Here is a 27,751-nt window from a genome sequence, read left to right on the forward strand (position 1 = left end):
GTTAGCAGAATTGTGTGGAACGAGAACATTCATCTAACGTGAGACAGTTAGTCTCCGACGTGTGTTAAGATATTATTCTTCCTATATATGAATGAACGTGATCTGTAGAATGCATGAGAAATAACATGTTTGTATTGTTGTGTTGATGATTTATTACAGGTACGAGGGCAAAGGGCATTGAGAGTGTTTAGTCTTTGTGCTTTGTTTGAGTGTTGTGTGCGAGTAACAGTTAGATAGTAAACAGAGTAGAGCACGCATATTTTCTATACACACAGACACTCACCTGAAAATTCATCCGTAACACAATCCATATTCCCGTTACTATTTTTAGAAGGTCACTGCACGTGACTATTTTTAGAAGATCTCCAGTGTTTTGCGCGTTTATCTCCTTTCCTTCGTGCGCAGGCGCAGCCTGGTATTCGGCTCTACTTCTTCCCGGCGAAGCGGGTAATCATCTAGTATATATATATACGACTTGTGTGTGTGTGTGTGTGTGTGTGTGTGTGTGTGTGTGTGTGTGTTTGTGTGTGTGTGTGTGTGTGTGTGTGTGTGTTCGCGATGCACGGCCAAAGTTCTCGATGGATCTGCTTCAAATTTGGTGGGCATATTCAGGTAGACCCCGGACACAACCTGGTCGATGAGAATTTTCAACACGTGCTCTCAGCGCGCAGCGCTGAACCGATTTTGTTTTTTCTGTAGATCCACTACATCCATTCCCAGTAACTCTTCCTTATCTTCTCCAGTGTTTTGCGTTTATCTCCCTTCCTTCGTGTGGCGTCAATCCATATTCCCGTTACTATTTTTAGAAGGTCACTGTCCACAACGCTCAATCCATATTCCCGTTACTATTTTTAGAAGTTTTCCTTCGTGTGGCGTCAATCGCGTACGGTGCGCCACTCACCCGGCGTACGGTGCGCCACTCACCCGGCGAAGCCGGGTATTCGGCTCTACTTCTTCCCGGCGAAGCCGGCTACCCGGCGAAGCGGGTATTCATCTAGTATATATATATATATATACACACACACACACTGACACACACACACACACTTCGGGTTTCCGTCATTTTGTTCAGTGAAACTGATCGGGAGAAGTGACTGCAATGCTTATGATTATCAATACCACAGAGCGGTATATGTAAACCCACATGAGCAACGTTAAAACAAAGACACACGATAAACACATACTTTGAAAAAAGGTAATTTATTGAAATTGGGACTTCGTCACCATTATCACGGTAGTATTAACAAAACATTTTAATCGTAGTTTCTTTTGGTTTTCCCTGAAACATTCACATTCCTTGCTGTCAATACCTGCTTAGATTTACAGAACATTTTGAGCAACACATCTCAAAAACTAAGTCAGCTTTCAAAACTCGTCAGTTATTTTATTATGCACAAACAACAGCGAAGCAGGTGTTGAGAAAATCGAAACATGTAGAGTCTAAATGAAGCTATTGTGTCGAAACAAACATGTTTAAGAGAGCCCTAGCAATAGAGAACATCCTGAAAACTTGAGAAGGACAGCCGTTCAGCTGATCGTGGCATGTTGAATCAGTGCCTGACTTCTATCAATGTCTACCTTGATCAGGAATGGTAGACCGATACCTTGCTTGGCAACTGAATGTCAATTCATCCTGGAAACCTGATTTACCTGTATGAATCACACATTTCTAGTACATCATTTGAGACAGACACACACAAAAACAACAAGTCGCGAAAGGCGAAAATACAACATTTAGTCAAGCTCAGTCGAACTCACAGAATGAAACTGAACGCATTGCATTTTTTCCGCAAGACCGTACACTCGTAGCATCGTCTGTCCACCGCTCGTGGTAAAGGCAGTGAAATTAACAATCCAGAAAAGCGCGGTAGCGGTTGCGCTGAGGAGGATAGCACGCTTTTCTATATCTCTATTCTTTTTAACTCTCTGAACGTGTTTTTAATCCAAACATATCATATCTATATGTTTTTGGAATCAGGAACGGACAAGGAATAAGATGAAATTGCTTTTAAATTGATTTCGGAAATTTAATTTTAATCATAATTTTTATATTTTTAATTTTCAGAGCTTGTTTTTAATCCGAATATAACATATTTATATGTTTTTGGAATCAGAAAATAATGAAGAATACGATAAACGTAATTTTGGATCGTTTTATAAAAATATAATTTTAATTACAATTTTCAGATTTTTAATGACCAAAGTCATTAATTAATTTTTAAGCCTCCAAGCTGAAATGCAATACCAAAGTCCGGCCTTCGTCGAAGATTGCTTGGCCAAAATTTCAATCAATTTGATTGAAAAATGAGGGTGTGACAGTGCCGCCTCAACTTTTACAAAATGCCGGATATGACGTCATCAAAGACATTTATCGAAAAAAGAAAACAAGACTGGGGATATTATACCCAGGAACTCTCATGAAAAATTTCATAAAGATCGGTTCAGTAGTTTACTCTGAATCGCTCTACACACACACACACACACACACACTTACACCACGACCCTCGTCTCGATTCCCCCCTCTATGTTAAAACATTCAGTCAAAACTTGACTAAATGTAAAAACAAACAAACGAACGAACGAACGAACGAACCAACAAACAAACAAACAAACAAACAAACAAACGAAGAAATACTTATAGAAATTGCATAGATATATTTATTAGATTATTAGAAGAACCATAGTTGGAGAGATATCTGGTGTGGTCAGTTCAGCAGAGTGTGAAGCCTTGTTCAGCTGAGTCAGAAAATCAATGTCTACATAAAATCAGTCAGGCAAACAGAACCGGTCTTTATGTTGCGAAGTAGACAGCAGTTGAGTTTTCTCGATAAAATCACCAATACATATTCTGCTTTCCGATAAAAGAAGAAACTTTTTTGAATGATCAGGGAAAATGTCTGCCATAGCGCAGACAATGACGTCTTTGTTCTTGTTCTTTTAGAATTTGAAGATAAAAAGCAAGTTCTCCTTTTCGCAGACATGAACCAGCCCAGAAAGCTATTAGACAAGCCTGGTTTCTAGTTTAGACCAACTTATCGAATACATCAGGAGTCAATCTTGAAAGCTAGGTGGACATAAAGGTATATTAGAAGACACAAGAAAACAGTTTGAACTCTGAAGAAACATAGTAAAGACGAATAGAGCCAGGTAAACACAAATATAGAGTGCACAAGACAACAGGTTGAACTCTAAAGAAACATTGTAGAGACGAATAGAGCCAGGGCCACAGAGATTACAGAAAAGGAAAGGTGCACGGCTCCACTGTCATCATCGTCATCCTGAGTGTCGCTTCTTCCTGTCGTCGCAGGTGCTGGCGATGGAGCCGCGGAGGACGACCTGGCGGGCGGTAGCGGCGTTGCTGGCCGAGCGGTGGTGGTGGAGGTGGAAGAGGTCGTTGTCTGACCAGGCGAGGAGGTCGTCTCCCTGACCGTGGCGGTGGTGGATGGAGGAGCTCTGGGGGTCGGGGTGTCTGTGATTGCAGGTCTGGCCGTTGTGGATGAATCAGGCAGCTGGGTTGTGCTGCGGTTAGCGACGCTGACCATCATGTCCATCACCTTGTTCAGCATGTCGAGGAAGGCGAGTTGTGACTGGCTCAAGGGCTGACCGGGGTCCTGGGCCTGGCTGAGCATGGCGGTCATCTGTCTCAACGTGTCCGCCGCCTGCCCGAGGTCCCCCGACGTCCACACCCTCACCAGCGTGTCGTTGACCACCAGGAGCAGCTGCTGAGTGACCGGGTCGCCCAGCGTGGAGTTCCGCAGCATGTCCATCACGTCTCTGTACAGCGAGCCGCTCTCCGGGCTCTGCAGCAGCTTGGACAGAGCTTCCATCAGCGGCTGGTTCTGCAGGAGACCTCTCAGCATGGTCTGCACGGTCTGCATGGCGGTGGTGACGTCACTGCCCGCCACGTCCAGCTGGCCCACGAAGGACTGCAGCAAGGTGAAGGCCGTGTCGAGGCTGGGGGTCTGGAGGAGCTTCATCACGGTCTGCAGAGTCTGGGGGTTGTTGACATAGGTGTTGAGGAAGTCTCTCATCGTGGTCATGATCTGCTCCGAGTTCTGGGGGGTTAGGACAGTCTGCATCAACTGCTGCATGCAGTGCAAGGCCAGGCCTTGGTTGGGCCGTGGGTCTGTGAGGGTCGTCATCAGGCAGTGCGTGTTGTTGAGGGTCTGCAGGAAGGAGGGGTCGCTCAGCGTGTGCTGTGTGCTGTACATCAAGGTGTTGAGGAGCTCCATGTTGCCCACCAGACTGTTGACGGCCATTTCCATCATCTGTCTCATGCCGTCCGCCCCTGGCATGGACCTGCCATTACCCAGCAGGCCTTGGAGGGACGAAGCCGCAGAGGCAAGCATTTGCTGCATGGTCTGCGCTGTGGACGGCTGGCCGGTTTCGAGTCCTGCCAACATCCGAGACAGGTTCTCCATCAGACTCTTGAGGGCTGGGAGCTGGTCCATGGTCTGCAGCAGCAGATTCATAGAGTCGTTGCCAGCGAGACCCGGGAACAGTCCAGCGGACCCGCCTGAAGACAGCATCCTAGCGATGTCGCTCAGCATGGCTTCAAGGTTGGGAGCGTTGACAGCATCCACTGCTTGTTGTGCCTGGTGGACGCCCTGCATCATATTCATGCCCTGACCCAGCGAGCCCATAGCCTGCTCCAGCTGCGCGTTGAGCTGCCCCAGCTGCTGTCTGCCCGCCTTGCTGCCCATCAGGTCGTCCACGGACTTGGTCTCCACGAAGACTTCCATCATGGCGGCCTCAGATCCGCCGTCGTTGAAGTGAACCCTGACACCCCGCTCTGGCTTCTGCTGCAGGGCGTTGGCCATGTCCATCACACTGCTGAGGTCCATGCCTTGTCCTACGCTCTGTCCCACGCCTTGTCCCATGCCCTGGGCGCCTTGTCCCAAGGCCTGGCTGACAGAGTCCATGAGGTTGGTGAGGTCCATGCCATTGCCGGGTAACGACTGGGCGGGCAGCTGGCCCAGAAGGCTGCTCAGGTCTTGGAGGGAAGGGTCCTGGCTTTCATCCGGTGCCTGACGTCTCAGTCGGCTGCTGTGTGAGCCTGAAAATGAAAGTAAAAGATTGATTATTGCAAACTAATGCAAACTGGAATTAGAGTAGATAACATCTTCCCGTGTGAAAGCTCGGACTGAAGGAAAATTCCACCAAGAGCGAGGAGAGGGCAGGGCAGGAAGAAGAACCTGAGACACACAACACACCTTGGGTATCAGTGGAGGAGGAGAAGGGCGACAGCTTATACTGAAATACAGTAACACTGTTTAGTTAAACAAACAAACAAATTAACAAACAAACAGACAAACAAACGAACAGACAAACAAACGAACAAACAAGCAAACAAAAACAAACACATTAACTAACTACACTTCTGTAACTAACTAACTAACTAACTAACTAACTAACTAACTAACTAGCTAATTAACTAACTAACTAACTTACTAGCTAACAAACGAACTAACTAACTAACTAACGAACTAACTAACGAACGAACGAACTAACTAACTAACCAACTAAACAACTAACTAACCAACCAACTAACTAACTAACTAACTGACTGACTGACTGACTAACTAAATAACTAACTAACTAACTAGCTGGCTCACTCATTCACTCAAGAATGTTATTGTGATGAGAAAAGTGTATGCGCTTTACGGAGGTCCTTCTAAACATGACAAAAAGGTAGGCCTCGCAAAATTTAAACTGTCTCACTATTTTCTCTTTGACTCCAAGACGATTGTGACTCTAAATTTTTAACAGTTATCTGCAAATCAATGTTTACGTCAAGCATAACGCAAACGGCGACAAAAATAACCATAGCTAAAAGCAAACAGAACTCACGAAACTGACAATCGACGGAATGATAAGATTGTTTGCTCTTTGAAGGCAGACGAGATGGACTCACATAGAGTCATGTTTAAGACAAGCACCGAATGAAGCATTAGAGTCATAGACCAGCCCCCCCCCCCCCCCAAAAAAAAAAAAAATGTCGCAATCCCATGACCTCATGTTACTGCTATACGTTATAGTGTGACAGCCCCATTAGTAGGCCTACCTGGTAAATACGACACACGTGACCGCAAATAACAGGGCAAACAGAACTGAACATTTCTGTGCGAGGAGGACAGAGTCGCTATCAGTATTACACCCCCACTCTTCAATTCAAACACCCAAACTGCTCATTTATCTTCCGTTACTTCCGTTGCTTGGGAAAAGTCGTTACGTTTCTCAAGGATGCCCTGTATCCCAAATTGTATCTGTGTTGTGATGCTATCCTGTTGAGGGAGAGATTGTTAGGGACATGGGGATCTCTGGTTTCTTGTAATATCTACATGAGGGATATTAGACAAACAAGTTTATTAATAGATTTATACTTTGATACCTCTCTTATTCCTTTTATGTTCCTTCTTCATCATATGAGAGGAAAGAATTGAGCAAGCCTTTTTTGCTTACATTCACATGCTAGCAAGAACACACACACACACACTGACACACGCACACGCACGCACGCACACACACGCACGCACGCACTCACATACACACTTTCTCTCCCTCCTTATCTCCCCTCTCTCTCTCTCAGTGTCTCCTATTCTCTTCCTTCCCCCTCTTCCCCATCCCCCTCGTCCTCTCCCCCTCTCTCTTTCTACCCCCCCCCCCCCTCTCTCTCTCTTTCTCTCCCCTCCCTCCCTCTCTCTCTCTCTCTCTCTCTCTCTCTCTCTCTCTCTCTCTCTCTCTCTCTCAGAAGACAAATTGTAAGAAAAGGCTCAGTCTCGAAACTTCCTCCTTGTGAAATAATGTTCAGTTCAGATCATGTTAGTTCTCTGTCTCTCCTCCAAGGCCACGTGACACTGTAGAGTCTCAGATTGATATTTTGACCCTTCGTTGCGAAAGTGTATGGCGCAGAGTTTTGGCAAATATTGAACTACCCTCCTTTCTGCCTCGGCCCGTAAGGCTACAAACAACTTGGAGACACCACAGGGACCCCCTGTGTGTGCAATATACCTGAGTTTGCTTTAGAGATTACGTCCGCTCTCTTCTTACCTATGAAAGCAAATAGACCAGGGTTTTGCATTTCACAAACCTTAACACAGTTCTGTAGGTGAAATGGCCAACTTAATATTGAAAATATGTTTAGGTATGAAATCAGTGCGCTGTATATTTGTCCCCGCAACTGATTTCTTAGAAAATCACACTGGAATCTTCTTCTTCATTCAGACAGTTGTTGTTCTAGTTCATCTTAACTACAGTGGACCCCCCCCCCCCTTTTTTAAGACCTCAAAAAATCTGAGAAAATCAGGCTTTAAAAAGGAGGTAGTCTTAAAATGAGGGTACATTTACAAAGGCTATGAACAGAAATTCTGAGAAAAGAGGGTTTTTAAAAGGGAGGGAGTCTTAAATTGGGGGGTCTTAAAAGGGGTCCACTGTACTACTGTTGCTAGTGTGGCTACAATAGCTATTGTTGTCGTTGTCGTCTCCACTTTCATTCCCTTGTTATTGTCCTTGTTCCCTTCTACTATGCCTACTAGCCTACTGCTGCTTCTACTGCGGTGAATTGTTGTTTTCGTCGTCGTCGTCGTCGTTGTTATTGTTGTTGTTGTTGTATTCACCATCATGTTGTTGATGAAAGCAAAGTGTCGCCGTTATCTGGTCGCCCCAACCACGGCAGCGACACACTTTTCACTTAGGCTCTTCTTCACAAATGGATCCCATCTGCTAGAGTAGCCTAGTAGTTCGGTGTCATCCCAACCTGCCGCATCCCAGCCTGCCACATCCCACCCTGCCGCACCCAACCTGCCGCATCCCAGCCTGACGCACCCCAACCTGCCGCATCCCAGCCTACCGCACCCCAGCCTGCCGCATCCCAGCCTACTGCACCCCAACCTGCCGCATCCCAGCCTACCGCACCCCAGCCTGCCGCATCCAAGCCTGCCGCACCCCAACCTGCCGCATCCCAGCCTGCCGCACCCCAACCTGCCGCATCCCAGCCTACCGCACCCCAGCCTGCCGCATCCCAGCCTGCCGCACCCCAACCTGCCGCATCCCAGCCTGCCGCACCCCAACCTGCCGCATCCCAGCCTGCCGCGCCCCAATCTGCCGCATCCCAGCCTGCCGCAATGTAGATTTCATTTCGCCCCCTCAGAGCACCAACTGTTTAACTCGAAAAACCTGGTTTTGAGAAAACATCACTTGAAGTTTTTGATAAGGCTGCATATTTATAAATGAATGGATAAAATCACACGATATTTTGTCTGCAAAATGATTACAACGATGAAAAGTTCCTCCGTTGTTTTCAGGCGTGTATGTTATCCGAAAGCCAAGACATTTGTTGATTTAAAAAGATAAACAGTTATTGCATATCATTTTTTGTTCAGACTATTTCTGCAACAACTGTAGTGGTTCATTCAATGTCGACTTGTTGCATCAAAATAATTGTGCTCGGGTTTTTTTTACAATATGTAGGACAACAACTGTTCAAACAACAATATGCACCTGTGAGCGGTTGAAAGAATTGAATGTTTAAAAAAAAAAGTTATCAGTACAGTGTTGTTGCACGAAAGATAGTGTGCTATATGATAACGTTCAGTCACCAAAACACCAACCTGCGTGCCTATTGATGCAAACATTCAGTTTCATTAGTTGTTTTTATATGTTATCAAGTTTACAACAAATATTTTCAGATACACACACTAATCAAACGTAAATCAATATTGCGGCATGCTGGGATGCGGCAGGTTGCGGTGCGGCAGGTTGCGGTGCGGCAGGCTGGGATGCGGCAGGTTGGGGTGCGGCAGGCTGGGATGCGGCAGGGTGGCGTGCGGCAGGTTGGGGTGCGGCAGGGTGGGGTGCAGCAGGCTGGGATGCGGCTGGTTGGGGTGCGGCAGGCTGGGATGCGGCAGGGTGGCGTGCGGCAGGGTGGCGTGCGGCAGGCTGGGATGCGGCAGGCTGGGGTGCAGCAGGCTGGGATGCGGCAGGTTGGGTGCGGCAGGATGGGATGTGGAAGGCTGGGATGCGGCAGGTTGGGATGCCGCCAGTAGTTCTACCGTGGCTTTTTACCTTTTAAAGAAACACGACTGTTTGTAACCCACTTCTTCTACGTCACACTGCTGTCATCAGTGGACACTGTCAGTGTCAGTTGTGATGATGTTTACAAGCTTATCTCGATTACCATCTTCTTGTGATTATGAAGTAAGCTCAGAAAATTGCGTGGCTAAAGAATCGAATTTAAACCTTGCAATGTACAAACAGAGGCTGAAAAAACAAGCACTGGGACAGACTGACAGACACCAGAGAAAAAGACAGGCAGCCAAAAAAGTCTACAGAGAGCGTTACACATAAGTTACGAAAGAGGAGCGAAAAGTTCAAACTCGCCTGTCAGTAGTTCGAGCAAGAAGCAGACGACAATCCATGTTCGTTGAGAGTGCGACATTGTCGCTGTCGTCGCCTCCCTCACTTAAAACTGAAATATACTCCGTCGATAGTTTTCAGCTCTTCTGATTTTAGCAATCATGGAACTGGACTGATAAACTGTGTCGAAATTCTGATCCCAACTCACGAGACGATGGCTCAATACGGGTACCGCTAACCCGGATAGGTACGCAGTGTACCCGGCTATGAAAAGCAAACACCCTAGCCCCCCCAGCAAAAGGAGGGGTAGCAGCAGCTACAGCTATTCTTACACCATTGACTCAGCGGCGAAAGAAAAGTTATGGAGGTCATGGAAGAGTGCATTTGTAGTGGACGGATGCACCGATATTTCTCTACCGTAGCGTACAGTACATGGTAAGGGAAATGGAATCTTTTTGTGTGTTCAATAATATTTGCCGGATCTGGGGCCAGTTTCATAAGATAGCAGTGAACCGACTGACAGTCGATCGACTGCCCAGTCGATGGACTGTGGTTGATCGCCGGGTCACCGAAAAGCGCGTTTCATGAGCGAATCACCGTCACCCGCGGACAACCGCAGTCGACCGACTGTACAGTAATCCGATTGGCCGAGTCGAGGGCTAAATTTAGCAACATTACTAAATTTAGCAACATTACTTGGCCAAATCTAAAACATTTATTAGCAACATTACTTGGCCAAATCTAAAACATTTGGCCAAAAAAGTGAAGATTTGGCCAAATGTTTTAGATTTGGTCAAATATTTTTTTGGCCAAAACTTTGCACTCAAAAGTTTTGGCCAAAACATGTTTTTGGCCAAAAACACACTTTTTTTGGCCAAAAATGTACATTTTTGGCCAAAAAAGTGTGTTTTAGGCCAAAAAAGTGAATATTGTCCACCAGCGCCAAGCATACTACACTATCACTAGTATTAATAGTATCAGAGAACCGATTGCAACAAGATCACGCCGGTGACACTGTGACGGTTCCCCTACGCTTTGTGTTCGGTGCCATGACCCTTTGTGTTCGGTTCCCACTCGGTTCCCACACGCCAAAATTCGCGGACAAAACATCCATTTATGGTAGTATTACGCAATGTTGCTCTCTGAGAATGGTCTTGTTAGATCTGTGAGTGTTTACACTACATGCCTAGGTGCTGTTGGATTGAAGGTTTTTGATATTTTAGCCGTTATTAGGTAGAATGCCTTCCACTTTACTGCAAAACTGCATAATTCGTAGCATCGGCAAGAAATATCCTACCAAAAAATGCCTGCTTGGAACTGTCCGTGGTCCAGCAAAAAGTTCAACATGTCTGTAGCAGACAGCCCAAGTTTCAAGATTGTAGGGCCATCCAAACAGCCGTAATAATAAAAACAACAAAAGTAGTCAGTGAAATTGGCTGTGTTCGGTCCCCCCACACTTTTGTGACGTAGGCGTGACGGTTCCCATAATTCATTGTGTCGGTCCCCACTTTCTGTGTCGGACCCCACTTTCGACCTAATTTCTCTGTGACGGACCCCACAACCAGCCTATTTTGTGTCGGTCCCCGCCTGTCAAATGGCTGTGTGATGTGTCTAGTGTGTTGGCGAAGTGTTTTGTGCTTGTCACCTCTCGCTTTCAGCCCTCACCGCTGGCTAGCACCGTCCTTTTCAGGACAACGCGAAAAGAGAGCAGCTTGCGTCAGTCTCTCCTGCCAGTACATAACCTCTCCACAGCAAGCCCTTTGTAGTGCCTCCGTCGTGGCGACAGGCGTGAACTGGGTACTGAAAGGCCCCAGGCTGAACTACAAGGACTCGGAGGAGGTTGGCCCCTAGACGTGTGGCATGCAGGCCCACCGGCGTGTGGATACGCCCTGGTGCCCACGAACCAACCCCCAACTATGGGTAAATAGCCGGGCAGGACAGGCTCGTCAACCCTGGAAGGCAGCTGTCCTAGGAGAAGATCACTCCAAAATTAAAACGAGGGCAGAGGAGGCTCACTATCCCTGCAAGGAAACTCCTCTAGGAGAAGGACCACTCCAAATTTAAACCCACGTAGTCCCCCGAAGACGGAAGACATCGGCCATTAGGCGGGGAGCAGACCGGATGTCTACGCTTACTACGACAAATGATTGTGTCTAGGTCGAATGTTCGTGTCGGTCCCCACACCTTCTTGGATTTATGACTTTGCCGGTTACTTGTATCATTGTATTCATTGAATCTAATTGTCTCGGAGTTATTTTTCAGCAAAAACTGGCAAGGCAGCACCTTTTGTGATACCAAGTAAGTCAGATGACATCAGTATTTTGTGTGTGTGTGTGTGTGAGAGAGAGAGAGAGAGAGAGAGAGAGAGAGAGAGAGAGAGAGAGAGAGAGAGAGAGAGAGAGAGAGAATTATGCAGTTTTGCAGTAAAGTGGAAGGCATTCTACCTAATAACGGCTAAAATATCAAAAACAGCACCTAGGCATGTAGTGTAAACACTCACAGATCTAACAAGACCATTCTCAGAGAGCAACATTGCGTAATACTACCATAAATGGATGTTTTGTCCGCGAATTTTGGCGTGTGGGAACCGAGTGGGAACCGAACACAAAGGGTCAGGGCACCGAACACAAAGCGTAGGGGAACCGTCACAGTGTCACCGGTGTGAAGATATCATCTGCACTATCGGGGAACCGATGTTTTGGAAAGGGACTGTACTGCACACTGTGAGATCATTGAGTGCTCGCCCCTTTCCCACTTCCGCGTGTTTTGTTGACTGTGGCTGTAGTCTTCGGTTATAACCTACAGGACGGAAACTGCTGTCTTGAGCCCCTCATAAGAGTGGCAGCAGTCACCAACTAATGACACTTCCAAAAGTCCCTCCACATACCGTCTCACTTCTACTCAGCTACAGCAGGTCCTACCGCAATTTTGCTTGGATGCGGTAAAAAGACACAGACGATGAGAGTTACCTCCCTTGGAACATGGCGTAGCACATGTGGTTTTCCATTGCAAGACTAAAGAGGTATGTTGCTGATTTTCTTTCTGTGTATCTTTTTAACGTTGATAGTATAGAATGAGAATCTGCAGAATCTTCACTTTGATGAAGGCGGCAGTCTAAAGAAAGAAGAAGAACAGGAAAATCTGCATGTTTTGTTAAGTGAGACTTATTACTATATTTTGGACCACGTCCTTGAATTTTGAAGCAGTAAAGCAATGATATTTCACAGAGAAATACATACATCAACTTGATGATCTGGATCTGGATGTTTACCTTGCAGGGCCGATAAGGCATAACATGATCAAGAATACTTGAGTTAACTTTAAGAGTTAAATCAGATAATGAGAATGAGATTCGTTGCAGTGAATGATAAAGTATTGATTCTATGAAATGAAACATGGAATTGTTTTTCTTTGGTCATTATTCTTGTCAAGGTTGTGTGTTCTTGTCAGGGAGTTTACACACACAGTGACAAACACTTGAATAACTTCCTCTGTTTGTGTAGCCAGGACATTCAAGATGGATGAAGATACAAAGAAGAAGCACAGAGCCAAGGCCTCAGGACCAAAGGCACAAAAGAAGAAGGAGAAAAACAAAAAACCTCACGACGAAGAGACAGCAAAACAGAGAAACCCAAAGGCATTTTCTATTCAGAATGTCAACAAGGCTGCCAGGATGTTCCACAGGTACCCCCTTTTGTAGTCCTCATTTCCTTTTGCTTTAACACCTTCAGCCCTGACTGCAGTGCAGATTCAGCAGCCTCTCCAGCCTGGAGGGTTTTGGCACTGCAGTGCAATCTGATGGGTGCTTCACTTAAAGCGCTTCTAACTCTGCAACTAATAGTTGTAGACACATACAATTTTGTGTGTTGTATGATAAGTGCATGTTCTTACCTGTTGAGTAGCAGTCAGTACCTTCTGAACTGTGTAAAGTTCAAAGAAATCCTTCTTCCAAGTCACAAACACAACACCAAAAAGTATGTAAACACACCACTCTGTCACAGTTGTTTCAACAAGTCACAGGATGTTTCTGTCTCACATTTGCATCGAATCCCTCGCACAGGTCTTGTGCACTCAAATCACCACTTGTTTCACTCGATTGAGACGAAGAAACATCGCATTCGGCATCATAATCAGTGTCATCGTCGAGGAAAATCTCGTCAAGAACCTGCCTCAACGAGTAGCGGCGTTGGTTGCTCATATTTCGCAGGAAAAATGCTCAAAAAACACTCAATCGGACGATTTTCGTTCGCCAAATTGCTCCAAACAAAGCAGAAGGAAGTGGGAACAGATTTACCTCCCTTGCTCGTGACCTGTCTTTTATTTTTAGATCAGAAACAAGGCCAGAGAAGATGCGTGTCGCCGCCCGACAGTTTGTCGGGCACAGGCGCTGAAAGCTGCTAAGGAGCGCCCGACAAACTGTCGGGCGCAGGGCTGAAAGAGTTAAAAAAGCAACAAATTTAAAAAATATTTGAACCATCATTTGGATAGATTACTTTTTGATTTTCACATGTGCGAAAAGACTGCAAGTTCTGCTAAAATTGATAAATTATATTTGATGCTATATATATACTGTTTGGCAATAACTTGAATAAGAAAAGAACATTCAAAACTAAGATGTGGTGGGGTATTGCAGTGAAAGGGAAAATTCAATATTTTTTATGTAAGTAGAATAAGTAAGAAGGTGGGATTAATTTTAAAACTAAACGACGTACATTAGCTGAGAGAACATTTTGGCATGACAGGTCACATCATTTTTTTTATTTTCTTTAAAAAAAAAATGTGTTCAGTTTGCCCAGGTTGAGCTCTATATAATATATATTATTGAGCAGTCTTAGTTTAAACAATACCTCCATGTTAAGGTTCCCTCTCTTCTACGACCATTTCTTTTTGTGAAGATTTTTAAAGGTCTTTCATAAGAGGTGCGTGTGTATCCTCAGAATGTGTCACATGTTCTGTTTTTGTGCAGATCTCAAGATGTGAAGCAGAAGAAGATTCACATCCCGCTGCCAGACAGGTCAGTGTTGGAACCACCGCCGGTAGTGGTGGCCATCGTGGGGCCGCCTAGGGTGGGCAAAACAACGCTGCTGCAGTGCATTGTCAGGAACTTCACCAGGCAGAAAGTCACGAACATCAAGGGACCGGTGACACTGGTGTCAGGTGAGGGCCGCTCACTCACACTCTTACAGTCAACACTCTTACAGTCAAACCTGTGCGTTAGGACTACAGTGGAACCCCCCTTTTCAGACCTCCAACAATCTAAAACAAAATATCAGGTCTTGAAATGGGGGTAAATTTACTGAGGAGATGAACAGAAACACGGAGAAAACTAGGTCTTAAAATGGAAGTAAATTTACTGAGGTGATGAACAGAAACACGGAGAAAACTAGGTCTTACAATGGGGGTAAATTTACTGAGGTGATGAACAGAAACACAGAGAAAACTAGGTCTTAAAATGGAGGTAAATTTACTGAGGTGATGAACAGAAACACGGAGAAAACTAGGTCTTAAAATGGGGGTAAATTTACTGAGGTGATGAACAGAAACACGGAGAAAACTAGGTCTTGAAATGGGCGTAAATTTACAGAGGTGATGAACAGAAACACGGAGAAAGCTAGGTCTTAAAATGGGGGTAAATTTATTGAGGTGATGAACAGAAACACGGAGAAAACTAGGTCTTATAATGGGGGTAAATTTACAGAGGTGATGAACAGAAACACGGAGAAAACTAGGTCTTAAAAGGGAATGGGTCCTGAATCGGAGGGTCAGACGGGCGCTGTGGCGGGGTGGTAAGACGTCGGCCTCTAGTAATCGGAAGGTCGAGGGATCGAATCCCGGCCCGGCCGCGGCCGCCTGGTGGGTTAAGTGTGGAGATTTTTCCGATCTCCCAGGTCAACTTATGTGCAGACCTGCTAGTGGCGTATCCCCCTTCGTGTGTACACGCAAGCACAAGACCAAGTGCGCACAGAAAAGATCCTGTAATCCATGTCAGAGTTCGCTGGGTTATAGAAACACGAAAATACCCAGCATGCTTCCACCGAAAGCGGCGTACGGCTGCCTTAATGGCGGGGTAAAAACGGTCATACACGTAAAATTCCACTCGTGCAAAAACACGAGTGTACGTGGGAGTTTCAGCCCACGAACGCAGAAGAAGAAGAATCGGAGGGTCTTAAACCAGGGGTTCCACTGTACCTCAGGGACTGACTAAAAGGTGTCGTTATAGACAGGTGGTCACTGTGGAAGGAGCATTATACAGAGAAAAAAGGTTGTTGATGATCCCTTGGGGTGGTGATATTGGGCAGGTGGTTGTTAGTGAGAGGTGGTACGTGGTTGCCAGGGCAGATTAGCTGTAGTTTGTTACCCTCGATTCAATAGTCCTTGTTCTTTGATGAATGGATGAAGATTAGGCCTCATATATATTAGCTGTGCAGAGCTGCTGACTAACACGGTACATATGTTTACGCTTGTAAGTCACCCCTTAATGATAATAAGCCACTACGGGTGAATAAATTCCTGTAACTGAATCTGACAAAGAGCCTGCTTGTTACATATGTCTAAATACGTGTAGAATCAGTATAATGTTAACTGTGGTAACTGCAACAGTACATGTATATATATGCCATTATTGATGACAATTTACGGGTGAATAAATTCCTGTTACTGAATCTGACAAAGAGCCTGCTTGTTACATATGTCTAAATACATGTAGAATCAGTATAGTGTTAACCATGGTAACTGCAACAGTACATGTACATGTAGGTGCCATTATATGACAATTTCAGGGAAGAAGAGACGACTGACTCTGATTGAAGTGGACAATGACATCAACAAAATGATTGACATCGCGAAAGTGGCAGACTTGGTAAGTTTTTGTGGAGACTGCAAACATGTGTACATGTCACATGTGTCTGCACGCTTGGGAGCTTGTGATTATGTGCACAGTTGGCACCTGTGTGTGTGTTTGACAGTCTGGCTTATTTATAACTCAAGCTGGTAAATGAAAGCATCAGTTAGAATTGTTGGACCTAAAGATCTCCAGTCTGTAAAACTGGTGTACATTGAAAGCGGTAGCAGATTCGAGATTTTTTTTGTGCTTGGGCTATAAGCTAAGGGATTAGTCATATTCAGGCCATAAGCTCTTTGCGTATGGCAAAAACGTAACTTTTAAAAATATTTATGTTTTTATGAAATTTGTTTACAATGAAGCTGTTTCTTTTCCCACAGGTGATCCTGATGATCGACGCGTCGTTTGGCTTTGAAATGGAGGTGTTTGAGTTCCTTAACGTGTGCCAGGTGCATGGCTTCCCCAAAGTGATGGGCGTCCTCAACCACCTGGACACCTTCAACGACACCAAGCGCGTCAGGAAGACCAAGAAACGCCTCAAGGACAGGTTCTGGGCAGAGATTTACCAGGTATGGATACAAGGGTACCTGTCTAGAGGATCACTAGTAGGAGCAGATGGAAGTGTCCCTTTGCCACGTGCTTACTGATCTCCTTCTCAATACCTGAAAACAGTGGTGATCAAGAGATAATGATGAGGGTTACAGTGGAACCCCCATTTTAAGATCCCCCCCCCCCCTCTACCAGTTTAAGACTCCCTCCCTTTTAAGACCCTGTTTTCTCAGATTTGCAGTGTCAACCGTCTTGACAAATCTTTGTCTTGCTGAAAGTGAACATTGCACAAACCATGTTGTGAATTGTTGTCTTATTCCCAAAATATTTCTATGACTGCAGATCAGAACCTGTGTACCTTTTGAGTGAGGCTTGTTTAGGACTTATCTGATTTGCCCCCTCGTTTGTTTCCCAGGGTGCCAAGCTGTTCTACCTGTCGGGGATGGTGGAGGGGGAGTACCAGAAGATGGAGGTGCACAACCTGTGTCGCTTCATTTCCGTCATGAAGTTCAGGCCGCTCGCCTGGAGGACCACCCACCCCTACATCCTGGCCGACAGGTAACACAACAATATTCTTCTTCTTCTTCTTCGTTCATGGGCTTAGACTCCCACGTTCACTCATGTTTTTAGCACGAGTGGATTTTTACGTGTATGACCGTTTTTACCCCGCCATTCAGGCAGCATACGCCGATTTCGGGGGAGGCATGCTGGTTATTTTCGTGTTTCTATAACCCACCGGACTCTGACATGGATTACAGGATCTTTTTCGTGCGCACTTGGTCTTGTGCTTGCGTGTACACACGAAGGGGGTTAAGTCACTAGCAGGTCTGCACATTAGTTGACCTGGGAGATCGGAAAAATCTCCACTCTTAACCCACCAGGCGGCAGCGACCGGGATTCGAACTCACGACCTCCCGATTAGGAGGCCAACGTCTTACCACCACGCCACTGCGCCCGTCACACAACAATATAAGGATAGGGATAAGATTTCATATAGTCCTGTGAGGTTACCCTCAAGGATATTCAGGCTGCTTTCTCCCTGGGGAAAGCGAACTGCCAATACTGTGTGGCGCTACCCAACTTTGTTCTTTTTTCTGCATGCGTGTATTCATGTTTCCAAGCCCAGAGACTTTTGCTGTGAACTTGGGTTCTTTATCGTGCACTTGTGTGCACACAGGGGTGTTCGGACACCGAGGAGAGTCTGCACAAAGTTGACCCTGGGAAAGAAATCCCTCGTGTGTCGTATGTAGGGATCAAACCCGCGTCGATAGCGACAACTTGTTTTAAAGCCAGCGCCGCGACTGACTGAGCTGTTTCCCCGCCCTATAAATACACATCATACAGTGATAAATACACATCATACAGTGATAAATACACATCATACAGTGATAAATACACATCATACAGTGATAAATACACATCATACAGTGATAAATACACATCATGCAGTGATAAATACTCATCATACCGTGATAAATACACATCATACAGTGATAAATACACATCATACAGTGATAAATACACATCATACAGTGACAAATACACATCATACAGTGATAAATACACATCATACAGTGATAAATACACAACATACAGTCATACAGTGATAAATACACATCATACAGTGATAAATACACATCATACAGTGATAAATACACATCATACAGTGATAAATACACATCATACAGTGATAAATACACATCATACAGTGACAAATACACAACATACAGTGATAAATACACATCATACAGTGATAAATACACAACATACAGTGATAAATACACATCATACAGTGATAAATACACATCATACAGTGGAACCCCTCTTTCAAGACCTGTGGGAATTAGACTCTTCACCCCCGTTTAGAGAACTTGCTTTCTCAGATTTATTGTTCATAACCTATGTAAATTTACCTGGCTTTGAAGACTCCATCCTTTTTTAGACCTGATTTTCTCAGATCTTTGGAGGTCTTAGAAGGGGAGTTTCATTGTATTTGTGTTATGTTTTAATTGGTACCATTCATTCATTGACTTGACTTGGTGTACACCACTAGCCCATTGCAAGAATGTACAAGCTAAAATCTGTCTCAAAAAAGAAAAAAAAGAAGAAAGAGGCAAAAAAAGAAGGGTAGGGGGCCTACTTCTGGGTTGAAGCAGCCTGCATGCAACTGAGGTCAAAATAAAACAAGTCGCGTAAGGCGAAATTACTACATTTAGTCAAGCTGTCGAACTCACAGAATCAAACTGGCGCACTGCATTTTTTCACAATGACCGTAGTCCGCCGCTAGTGCAAAAGGCAGTAAAAGTGATGAGCCTGTTCAGCGCGGTAGCGGTTGCGATGTGCTGCATAGCACGCTTTACTGTACCTTTCTTCGTTTTAACTTTCTGAGCGTGTTTTTAATCCAAACATATCATATCTATATGTTTTTGGAATCAGGAACCGACAAGGAATAAGATGAAATTGTTTTTAAAACGATTTCGGAAATTTAATTTTAATCATAATTTTTATATTTTGAATTTTCAGAGCTTGTTTTTAATCCGAATATAACATATTTATATGTTTTTGGAATCAGAACATGATGAAGAATAGAATAAAAGTAATTTTGGATCGTTTTATAAAAAAATTATTTTAATTACAATTTTTAGATTTTTAATGACCAAAGTCATTAATTAATTTTTAAGCCGGCCTTCGTCGAAGATTGCTTGGCCAACATTTCAATCAATTTGACTGAAAAATGAAGGTGTGACAGTGCCGCCTCAACTTTTACAAAAAGCCGGATATGACGTCATAAAAGACATTTATCGAAAAAAATGAAAAAACCGTCTGGTGATTTCATACCCAGGAACTCCCATGTAAAACTTCATAAAAATCGGTCCAGTAGTTTAGTCTGAATCGCTCTACACACACAAACTTGACTAAATGTAAAAAAGAAAGAGAAAAAAAAAACCTGTGCTGTCAGTGTCACTGCGTTCGACTCACCAGCTTCTTGTCTGTTGCAGAATGGAGGACATCACACCGCCCGAACAGATCGAGGCTGACAACAAGTGTGACCGCAGGGTGACCATCTATGGCTACAACCGCGGCCTGGCGTTGAAACACAACCAGGCCATTCATCTTGCTGGTAAGAAATGATGCACAGAATGTTCCAAGTATGAACAGTTTTATTACAGCCCTGAAAGTTCAACAAATGATGTACTCGCCTTTGGCAAGTGATTCTGAAAACTTACTAGCCAGAGAGCAAACTATACTAGCCAAACCAACCATTTGTTTCAGCAACTTTACTCGCATTTGGTGAGTAGATGGAAATTTCTACTTGCCAGTTACATGTTTCTACTCGTCATGGCGAGTAAAATACTCGCCACTTTCAGGCCTGTATTGTTTCATTCAGGTCCCCTTGTGAGCAGCCAAAGACAATCGTGGTTTAAAGTTGCTTGGCAAAACCAGAGTGGACCAAACTGTCACGGGGCATCAACCAGTAATATGAACAAGTGCCTGCACAAAGTAACAGCAGGATATCAACCAGGCATGTTGCTTGGTATTGTACTTACCAGTAAGACAGCAGTTGATAACAAATGCTGGTGGAATGTGAAACTTCACTGTGACTTATGCAGTTGTTTTGAGTTAAACTGTGCACAAGTGACCCTTTTCAGTTTTGTTTAGTCTTAATGGTGAAATGGTTATATTTTCTATTTTTAAACATGATTTCTTTCAAAATGTCTTTCCTTCCAGGTGTTGGAGATTTTAGAATTGCGAACATGGAGAGTCTGTCAGACCCGTGCCCAACCCCCGAGATGGAGAAGAGACGGTCGCTGAATCAGCGTGAGCGGCTGGTGTACGCGCCGATGTCGGGTGTGGGCGGTGTGCTTTACGACAAGGACGCTGTCTACATCAACGTGGGCGGCAGCCACTACCTGCAGCAGCAAGATGACGAGGTTAGGTGTTGTCAGGTGTTGGCTCCAATCACCTGTCTCCTCTCGCAACTTAGTATAGGGAGGAGTTCTTTCATCCTCCCAAAAGTCTGTTCAAATTTACCTTTCGAGCCTTAGTGCCATTGTTGTTGTTTTCACGTGTCATAGTTTTTGCATGTTAAATTTCTCAGAAACCCAGGAATTTGTGAGAAAAAGGGGAGGCCCTGCATGCTTCCCTGTTTTATGTGGAGCTGTTGTCATACTCACCTGTTTCAATGCTGCTTGCATGCGTGTGTGTGCGAGACAGATAGAGATTGTGTTTGTGTGTGTATGCAACGTGTGTCTGTGTTTGTCTTTCTGTGTGTGCACATATAAGTGTTGTGAACATATCTTACTGCAGTGATGCTGACCATTCTGTTCTGTGCCTACAGGAGATGACGCCGGTCAAGGAGCTGGTCAGCTCACTGATTGGAACGGCACCACATGCCGACGACGACGACGACGACAGCTCCAGCGAAGAGTGAGTTGTTCAGCTGTGAGGGGGTGCGTGTGTGTGTGTGGGGGGGTAGTAGGCAGTGGTTTTGTATGTCAGACAGGGCGCAGTGGCGTGGTGGTAAGACGTCGGCCTCCTAATCGGGAGGTCGTGAGTTCGAATCCCGGTCGCTGCCGCCTGGTGGGTTAAGAGTGGAGATTTTTCCGATCTCCCAGGTCAACTTATGTGCAGACCTGCTAGTGACTTAACCCCCTTCGTGTGTACACGTAAGCACAAGACCAAGTGCGCACGGAAAAGATCCTGTAATCCATGTCAGAGTTCGGTGGGTTATAGAAACACGAAAATACCCAGCATGCCTCCCCCGAAATCGGCATGTGCTGCCTGAATGGCGGGGTAAAAACGGTCATACACGTAAAAATCCACTCGTGCTAAAAACAAGAGTGAACGTGGGAGGCTAAGCCCATGAACGAAGAAGAAGAAGAAGTATGTCAGAGAGAACACTTTGCATGCGATAATCTTTAAAACTGTTAAAACAAGTAGAGAGGTAATGATGTTAACAGAACACTGTTACTACATTCTCTAAGTGTCCCTACCAGGGAAGTCTATTGATTTAAAGGCATATGTACGCGCTCCCGTGTTTACAAAGTGTAGTTTGCCCACAATCGATGTCAAACGCACCATAAGACCATATAATGACGATATGTCACCATGCGCGGACCATAATACATGCATTACAGCTTGTTCTAGCCTCTGAAAAAGTGAGGATGTCAACAAAGCCGCGGTGTTAGCTCCCTTGCATCAACGTTACATGTGTTGCCAAATCTATAAATAGGACCATCTAGATCAAAATAAAAATTCAAATATCTCAACATTTAAGGGCTCCTAGACCACAATATTTTGCAGGGAACTTAATTTAGCATGTCTCCAGCTGTTGGTAAAGCAATTAGCGTGTATATTCATCGAGTTAATATGCCTTTAAAGGACTTGTGGCTTTAAAGACCAGTGCATGTCTTTTATTTGATGGCTTTTCATCAGAAGGGTCTTCTGGGTCAGGTAGCCGGTTACATTTAGGTAATAGTGAATGAAGATTGAATAAAAGAATGTCAGATGCAGAAGTCTGTGCCTTTCTGCCTAGACCACACACCAGAGGTGAATATTGTAGGCATTTGAGCGTGTTTTGTGGTTTATTTCAGCGAGAGCAAGATGCCCACAGAACAACTGTTGAGTTCAGGAGGACGTGTCAGACGGAAAGCTGTGTTTGGCGAAGAGAAGGGAGATGACGAGAATGCAGATGATGCAGCAGATGATAAGGAAAACTCCTCATCTGATGATGACGATGATGAGTCAGATGAAGTGAGTAACTGGAGATTTTTTTCATTTTTAGATTTCTGAAGGTGGTTTTAAATGAATGTGAAAATATCTTGTGATTGGTTTTGTACTGTGTATGGCAAACATTTGACTGGAGAATTTGGTTGTCTTGGTGATGGTGCATGTGTATGTTCCTCATGTAGACATAGACATTAATGGTACTCTGTTTTGTGATTGTTTCATTGCGCTTTTGATAGCCATGTAAAGTGAATGATGTGAGATTCTGCTTTTGTGCACAGATGATAATACCATGATGTGCATGCCTCTGCACATATGGATGCTGTGCTCACAGAGATGAACACTTCACTTTAACAAACGCTTTCTGTGCAGGAACCAGAGTCTGGGGACAATGAAGATGAGGGTGATGATGATGAGAAAGAGGATGATGAGGAGGATGATGATGAAGAAGATGAAGATGACCAGGCCAAGGACAAGCTGCCCCATGGTTTTGGCACCAACTGGGCGAGGAGAACGGACCTGAGCAAGATGATCTATGGACACAGTATGTAGAGTCCTGTCTGTTATTGATATCTTGCACTCTTTCACTAACAAGATGATCTATGGACACAGTATGTAGAGTCCTGTCTCTGTTACTGATTGATATCTCACTCTTCTTGGGACTGAGAGTGAAAATGTTTAATATTCTCTTTGTCTCTGTTACTTGTTGATCACTTTTTACTTCTCTGCTTTTTGCAGCTGGAAGTGAATATGCCAGTATGTGTAACTTGAATGTAAATGAAGTTAACAGTCTATCTATTTTTTGATTCATGGATGTAAATGTGACTGTGAGTTTTACTGTGCAACAAGCACAATCAGCTGGTGGTGAATATAGAATAGAGTGAGATTGTAGTTTTACTGGAAGTGTTTGCCATGCATACAAATAATTGCAAAGACGGCATATCGAAGAAAACTATTTATGGTTGATCATTCTGAAATGATTGAAATCACCATTTGTGTGCATGAACATTTCTTTTGGTGGGTTAAATACTGTTGAACTAATATATATCTGAGAGAATCCTCAAATGGTATGTCTATCCATTAGCAAGGGAAAGGACGAGGAGTTACCTGTGTAACGCTGTGTGTGTTATTCAGGTGATAACGAGGGTGACGGTGAAGAGGGGGAGGAGGGAGAGGACGAGGAGCTTGGGGGACTGTTCCGTGTTCTGAAGAAGAAGAGGGAGGAAGGGAAGCAACTCAAGTACAACGCTGACCTGACGGACTGCTCCAGGTTTCCCCTGGCCTCTGCCCGGGACTGGCAGGTGGAAGAGGTGAGTCTCACTGGCCTCTTATGCATTGAATCATTCACTAGTTTTGTCATTTATTTATTTATTTATCGGTGTATTTATTTATTTATTTATCGGTGCAGGTGGAAGAGGCGAGTCTGACTGGCCTCTTAGCATTGAATCATTTACTAGTTTAGTCATTTGTTAATCTGTTAGACGGGCACAGTGGCGTGGTGGTAAGACGTCGGCCTCCTAATCGGGAGGTCGTGAGTTCGAATCCCGGTCGCTGCTGCCTGGTGGGTTAAGAGTGGAGATTTTTCCGATCTCCCGGGTCAACTTATGTGCAGACCTGCTAGTGACTTAACCCCCTTCGTGTGTACACGCAAGCACAAGACCACGTGGGCATGGAAAAGATCCTGTAATCCATGTCGGAGTTCGGTGGGTTATGGAAACACGAAAATACCCAGCATGCCTACTCAACGAAAGCAGAGTGAGCTGACTATGCTCTCAGAGTATAGTGTGGGGAACCCAAATGGGCAAACGGGCTCACATGTAACCAGGACATTCTGGAACGCTGAAGAAGTCATTTATTTATTTTATCAGTGGATGTATTTTATTTTCATTGTTGGTCTAGCTTCTTTGCATCTAGTGGTTTAGAGTTGATGATGTCATGCTGTTTTTTTTTTTTTTTTTTTTTTTTTTTTCTTATTCTTTCTTAATGGTTTATTCAGGCATCAACATTTCCAATATAGTAGGAACATGTGACAACACAGCAGTTGTGAATTATCTTCATATGACAAATCATAAGTGAATCCTCTGTAAATGAAACAGGAGAACAAAAAGACACAACGGAAAAACATGATATTTGACTGGAAAATACGGATATAAACTGTATTATGTTTTCCATTATTCGACTAAGGTATTGTATGGTAGCCACTTCTTTAAAAAAACATGTATACTTCATTTCCATTTGGTGTACATATTTGTCAACTTTGTGTAAGTAAGACAGTTCTTTGAGAAACATTTGCAATGATGGTTTTAGTTTATTTATTCTACATTTATATATGTAAAACTTTGCTTGTAATAAAATATAATCAAAACCCTCATCAGTCTTACTTTTTGGGTCATAGCCAAATAATACTAATGTGGGGCTGAGTGCAAGTCTGCTGCAGTTTTGACATTTCTCCTTCATGTGTTTTTCAAACTCAGTCCAAAATGACTGAGTATGCTCACATAACCATAAATAATGCAAAATTGTATCTCTTTCTACATTACAAAAACTACACTGGTTGCTCGCAATCACCCCCATGTCTTTCAGCATTGAATTGGTTACTAATATTCTGTTGTTGATTTTTATTTGAAACCATTTTAATTTTACTTCTTTTATTTTCTTTGTAACTAAAAAAACCTTTGTCCATTCTACCTCTCTATCCAACAGTCTTTCCCAATTTTTTAATGCCTTTGGAGAATCTACTTTGCTAATCAGCATGTCGTATATATATGCGTTTTGAACCTTTCTGCAAACTTTCCAAAAAAACAAGTGCTTTTGGTTGCTGAATATAATTGCAGCTATCTATAGCTAGGTCACATTTTTGCAAATATTTTTTAACAGCACTTACACACCCACAATACTTAAAAAAATTAGCCTGAACCCCAGTTTTCGCTTGAAATTCTTGTGTGTTTAAAAAACTGCCGTTGTCTTTTAATATGTCTCTAACATAAAATACATCTTCATTACTCCATTCCTCATAATTAATTACTTTCTCAGCAATCTTAAATTTATTATTCAAAAAGAGAGGTTCTGCCAAAATTTCTGCCTGCTCTTGGATTTCCACTCTATCATAAAAGTTTTGATAAGCTTCAAACGTGTCTTTCCAAAACATATTCACTCTACATTTAGCCAACAGTTTAGGCCCATACTTATGTACTTTCTCTAATTCTGGGCATGTTGACGCAAGTATATGTCTCCATTTCGGCGCGACCAAACTTGTTCTTAGTTTACGAAACCAGGTAAGTTTTAGTGATTGGATGTATTCTCTAAGGGAAGGGATATTAATACCTCCTTCTTGAATATTATGAACAGCCACAGATCTTTTGATTTTATCCCTTTTCATATCCCAAACAAATTCAAAACACATCTTCTGTAGCTGTTGAATTAAACTGTCGGGTGGATTTGGTAGCATAATCCACAAATAGACAAGCTTTGATAGAATCAGGGATTTTAACACTGCAACTCTCCCAAGTGGCGTAATACTTCTTTTTATCCATACATTAAAAAGTCTTTTAGTCTCGTTCAGTTTGTCCGTAATGTTTAGTTCCGTCATGTTTTTTAAATCATTTGTAAACCACAGCCCAAGGATTTTAAATTTGTCTGGATTCCAAGTCATATTGGTGTTGGGTAAAAATTTCACAGTACTATTTCTTTTACTTCCAAGCCACACATTACAAGTTTTGTCATAATTATGTCATGCTGTTTTTACTTTTTGTTAAAATCTGTTTTCTCCAGACTCTTTTTTTCCAGTCTGTGTTGCTGTTAGTATTTCCTGTAATTTTGTTGGAATTTGATAGTTTTGTCTTTATTAGGGCTCAACATAATGTTCATTCAATGGTCATTGTCAATATGCCATTATGTAATACATTGGAGGAAAAAGAGAAGGTGGGCAGTAGTGGCGGACGGTGCATCACACAGTGCTTTGAACGTTGAGTTTTGAAAAAAAACCTGCTGTTGTGTCTCATATACACAACAATACAAAACAATACAATAATACTTTATTATCTGAAAAGAGAAATTACATCTGTCATTGCCTAATTTATGTGCCTGTTGATCTTCTCCTTGGTTTTGTTTTGTTCTGACTGCAAGCTTTGTGTTGATGGTCCTTACTCCACGAGTTGTGTGTTGTAGGTCCGGGGGATGATAGCAGACTGCTTTGTGACTGGGCGGTGGGACCGGAGTGAGGACGCTGCGGCCAGACTGCAGGACGATGGTCAGTCACTGTGTGAAGCTGTGTCTGTACTCACATCAAGTGAACTCACATCAAGTGAACTCACAGCTGGTTGTTTTTACTCACATCAAGTGAACTCACAGCTGGTTGTTTTTACTCACATCAAGTGAACTCACATCAAGTGAACTCACAGCTGGTTGTTTTTACTCACATCAAGTGAACTCACAGCTGGTTGTTTTTACTCACATCAAGTGAACTCACAGCTGGTTGTTTTTACTCACATCAAGTGAACTCACAGCTGGTTGTTTTTACTCACATCAAGTGAACTCACAGCTGGTTGTTTTTACTCACATCAAGTGAACTCACAGCTGGTTGTTTTTACTCACATCAAGTGAACTCACAGCTGGTTGTTTTTACTCACATCAAGTGAACTCACAGCTGGTTGTTTTTACTCACATCAAGTGAACTCACAGCTGGTTGTTTTTACTCACATCAAGTGAACTCACAGCTGGTTGTTTTTACTCACATCAAGTGAACTCACAGCTGGTTGTTTTTACTCACATCAAGTGAACTCACAGCTGGTTGTTTTTACTCACATCAAGTGAACTCACAGCTGGTTGTTTTTACTCACATCAAGTGTTCTTTTATTTTGATGTTTCATTGTTGGTTCTTGAGATGGGAGAAAAGTTCTTGTTGGATTAGAACTGAATCCAAAGACTTTGTATCGGATTTGATCATTAGTTAATCTCATGTGCGCAATATAAATTGCATAAAATAAAAATAAAAAAAATAATTAAAAAGTAAATCCCTGCGCTTAGAACTGTACCCACGGAATACGCGCGATATAAGCCTCATATTGATTGATTGATTCTTCTTCTTCTTGTCGTTTGCTGTTAGATCGTCAGTCCGGACTGCAGGGCGAAACGTGCTGTCCTCTCCAAGTCCTCTCTGGGGCCGTATAGCTTCTTTTGTAGCGCTGTCTCCTCTGGTTGATTGATTGAAACACACCTTTTACTGCAGAAATACGTTTTTTTGTTTGTATATTTTTTAGAAATTTGATGGTGGTGAAAAAG

At 43.6% G+C, this 27,751-nt stretch overlaps 2 protein-coding genes across 2 annotated transcripts in view; one reads left to right on the top strand and one right to left on the bottom strand.

Moving 5' to 3' along the window:
- Positions 1 to 1,184: 1,184 nt before the first annotated feature.
- Positions 1,185 to 9,638, bottom strand: LOC138959841 (mucin-4-like). Its single transcript, XM_070331482.1, has 2 exons — positions 9,379 to 9,638; positions 1,185 to 5,056 (listed from the first exon to the last, which is right to left on the bottom strand). The coding sequence occupies exons 1-2, from the start codon at positions 9,434 to 9,436 to the stop codon at positions 3,189 to 3,191; spliced, it is 1,926 nt and encodes a 641-aa protein (XP_070187583.1). The 5' UTR covers positions 9,437 to 9,638; the 3' UTR covers positions 1,185 to 3,188.
- A 2,497-nt stretch (positions 9,639 to 12,135) lies between these two features.
- LOC138959842 (ribosome biogenesis protein BMS1 homolog) overlaps positions 12,136 to 27,751 on the top strand; it is a 28,132-nt gene continuing 12,516 nt past the window's right edge. Inside the window, exons 1-13 of the mRNA XM_070331483.1 lie at positions 12,136 to 12,376; positions 12,858 to 13,038; positions 14,321 to 14,511; positions 16,134 to 16,213; positions 16,576 to 16,764; positions 17,160 to 17,302; positions 19,744 to 19,865; positions 20,474 to 20,676; positions 21,084 to 21,172; positions 22,339 to 22,498; positions 22,844 to 23,015; positions 23,606 to 23,781; positions 26,639 to 26,720. Coding sequence (XP_070187584.1) covers positions 12,872 to 13,038; positions 14,321 to 14,511; positions 16,134 to 16,213; positions 16,576 to 16,764; positions 17,160 to 17,302; positions 19,744 to 19,865; positions 20,474 to 20,676; positions 21,084 to 21,172; positions 22,339 to 22,498; positions 22,844 to 23,015; positions 23,606 to 23,781; positions 26,639 to 26,720 — 1,774 coding nt within the window. The 5' untranslated portion in view covers positions 12,136 to 12,376; positions 12,858 to 12,871. The remainder of the gene's footprint in view (positions 12,377 to 12,857; positions 13,039 to 14,320; positions 14,512 to 16,133; positions 16,214 to 16,575; positions 16,765 to 17,159; positions 17,303 to 19,743; positions 19,866 to 20,473; positions 20,677 to 21,083; positions 21,173 to 22,338; positions 22,499 to 22,843; positions 23,016 to 23,605; positions 23,782 to 26,638; positions 26,721 to 27,751) is intronic.

The sequence above is a fragment of the Littorina saxatilis genome, linkage group LG2, assembly GCF_037325665.1.
Source record: "Littorina saxatilis isolate snail1 linkage group LG2, US_GU_Lsax_2.0, whole genome shotgun sequence".
Taxonomy (NCBI): domain Eukaryota; kingdom Metazoa; phylum Mollusca; class Gastropoda; order Littorinimorpha; family Littorinidae; genus Littorina; species Littorina saxatilis.